The 1,812-nt window shown below is 49.9% G+C and overlaps 1 protein-coding gene across 1 annotated transcript in view; it reads left to right on the top strand.

Moving 5' to 3' along the window:
• HTT (huntingtin) overlaps positions 1–1,812 on the top strand; it is a gene marked incomplete at its 5' end in the record, with an annotated part of 73,440 nt that overhangs the window by 59,960 nt on the left and 11,668 nt on the right. The window contains one exon of the mRNA XM_029286569.1: positions 466–640. Coding sequence (XP_029142402.1) covers positions 466–640 — 175 coding nt within the window. The remainder of the gene's footprint in view (positions 1–465; positions 641–1,812) is intronic.

Here is a 1,812-nt window from a genome sequence, read left to right as displayed (position 1 = left end):
CTCACCTGATGTGACCCTCGCCTGTCCCATCACAAGACCCTCACCTGGCATGACCCACACCTGACCCATCACAAGACCCTCACCTGATGTGACCCTCGCCTGACCCATCACAAGACCCTCACCTGACATGACCCTCACCTGACAAGACCTCCCCAAGAACCTGATCTGACGCAACCCACACCTGACCCATCACAAGATCCTCACTTGACACACCCACACCAGACCTGCTGACCAGAGGAAGCCCCTACGAGCAGGAGGACACCCGACGTCTCCTCAACTCCGCTGAAGACGTTACCCAGCCTGGTAACGAGACGTTCGGAAACCAGCCCAGAAGCTCGGAGAACGAACCTCCCACCCTCATCCTCCTCCTCCTCCGCCCGAGCTACAGATAATTCTCCGCTGTCGCAAATCTAATATTTAGAGTGGGTTTCTGGGGACTACCTATTAACTTCTCTTGGCTTGTAGGAAGCACCGCGCCGGGGTGGACATCCATTCGTGTTCTCAGTTCCTGCTGGAATTGTACAGCCAGTGGATTCTCCCATCCAGCCCGAGCAAGAGGACGCCGGTCACCCTGATCAGCGAAGTGGTCCGATCCGTAAGCTTTCCGCCTTTCCGTTCCCGTAAATCGCGCCTCGGAACTGTCAAAAGTACAAATGCGTTCCGCAGCAACTAAAATACTTTCGCGGACGCAATTAAGGATAGCCGCTTTTATGCATATTTCAGCCTTTTTTTTTTTCCTTTACTTACTAGGTTTGTAAATCTCTCCAAATTCTGAGCATCTCATGTCTTAGTGCCTGAATGCAGGTGGTCCTCGACTTAACGACGGTTCATTTAGTGACCGTTCAGAGTTACGGCAGCACTGAGAAAAGTGACATGGGACTGTTTTTCACGCTTACTGACCGTTGCAGCACTCATAAAATTCAGCCGCTTGGCAACTGGTTCATATTTAAGACGGTTTTCAGTATCCTGGGGGGTGGGGTGTCACTTGATCCCCTTTTGCGTCCGTCGGACGAGCAAAGTCAAGGGGGAAGCCAGGTTCATTTATCAAACCACGTTACTAACTTAACAACTTCAGTGACTTAGTTAACATCCGTGGCAAGCAAGGTCGTAAAATGGGACAGAATTCACTGAACGGCTGTCTCGCGTAGCCACAGAAATGTTGGGCTCCGTTGTGGTTGTAAGTTGAGGACTATCTGTACATGTAAATAATCAAGATGGTCTGTAAAGAATTGCGAGATGTGTTTCTTATCCAATCCAGGCGGAAAAAGTCCAAATATTAAGTAACACTGGGCCGAATCGGGGGTCCCAGGAGCCCCACTCCTCTTCTGCCATCCCAAAAATTCTTGAATTCTTCTGCTCTGCTCCTCTACCTTCCTCCCTTCCTTCCTTCCTTCCTCCCTTCATTCATTCCATGCTTCTTTCCTTCCTTCCTTCCTTCCTTCCTTCCTTCCTTCCTTCCTTCCTTTCTCCTTCCTTCCTTCCTTCCTTTCTTCTTCCTTCCTTCCTTTCTTCTTCCTTCCTTCCTTCCCCCTTCCTTCTGTCCTTCCCTCCCTCCTTCCTTTCTTCCATCCTTCCCTCCTTCCTTCCTTCCTTCCTTCCTTCCCCCTTCCTTCCATTCTTCCTTCCTTCCTTCCTTCCTCCTTCCTTCCTCCCTTCCTTCCTTTCTCCTTCCTTCCTTTCTTCTTCCTTTCTCCTTCCTTCCTTTCTTCTTCCTTCCTTCCCCCTTCCTTCCTTCCTTCCTCCCTTCCTTCCTTCCTTCCTTTTGGTTGATTTATATTGTAGGCACTGCTATATCTATGTTAGTGTAGCCAG

The sequence above is a fragment of the Protobothrops mucrosquamatus genome, unplaced genomic scaffold (assembly GCF_001527695.2).
Source record: "Protobothrops mucrosquamatus isolate PMUCROS unplaced genomic scaffold, P.Mucros_1.0 scaffold4101, whole genome shotgun sequence".
Lineage (NCBI taxonomy): Eukaryota > Metazoa > Chordata > Lepidosauria > Squamata > Viperidae > Protobothrops > Protobothrops mucrosquamatus.
Note: the sequence above shows the minus strand (reverse complement) of the source record. Positions and strands in the feature narration are given on the sequence as shown.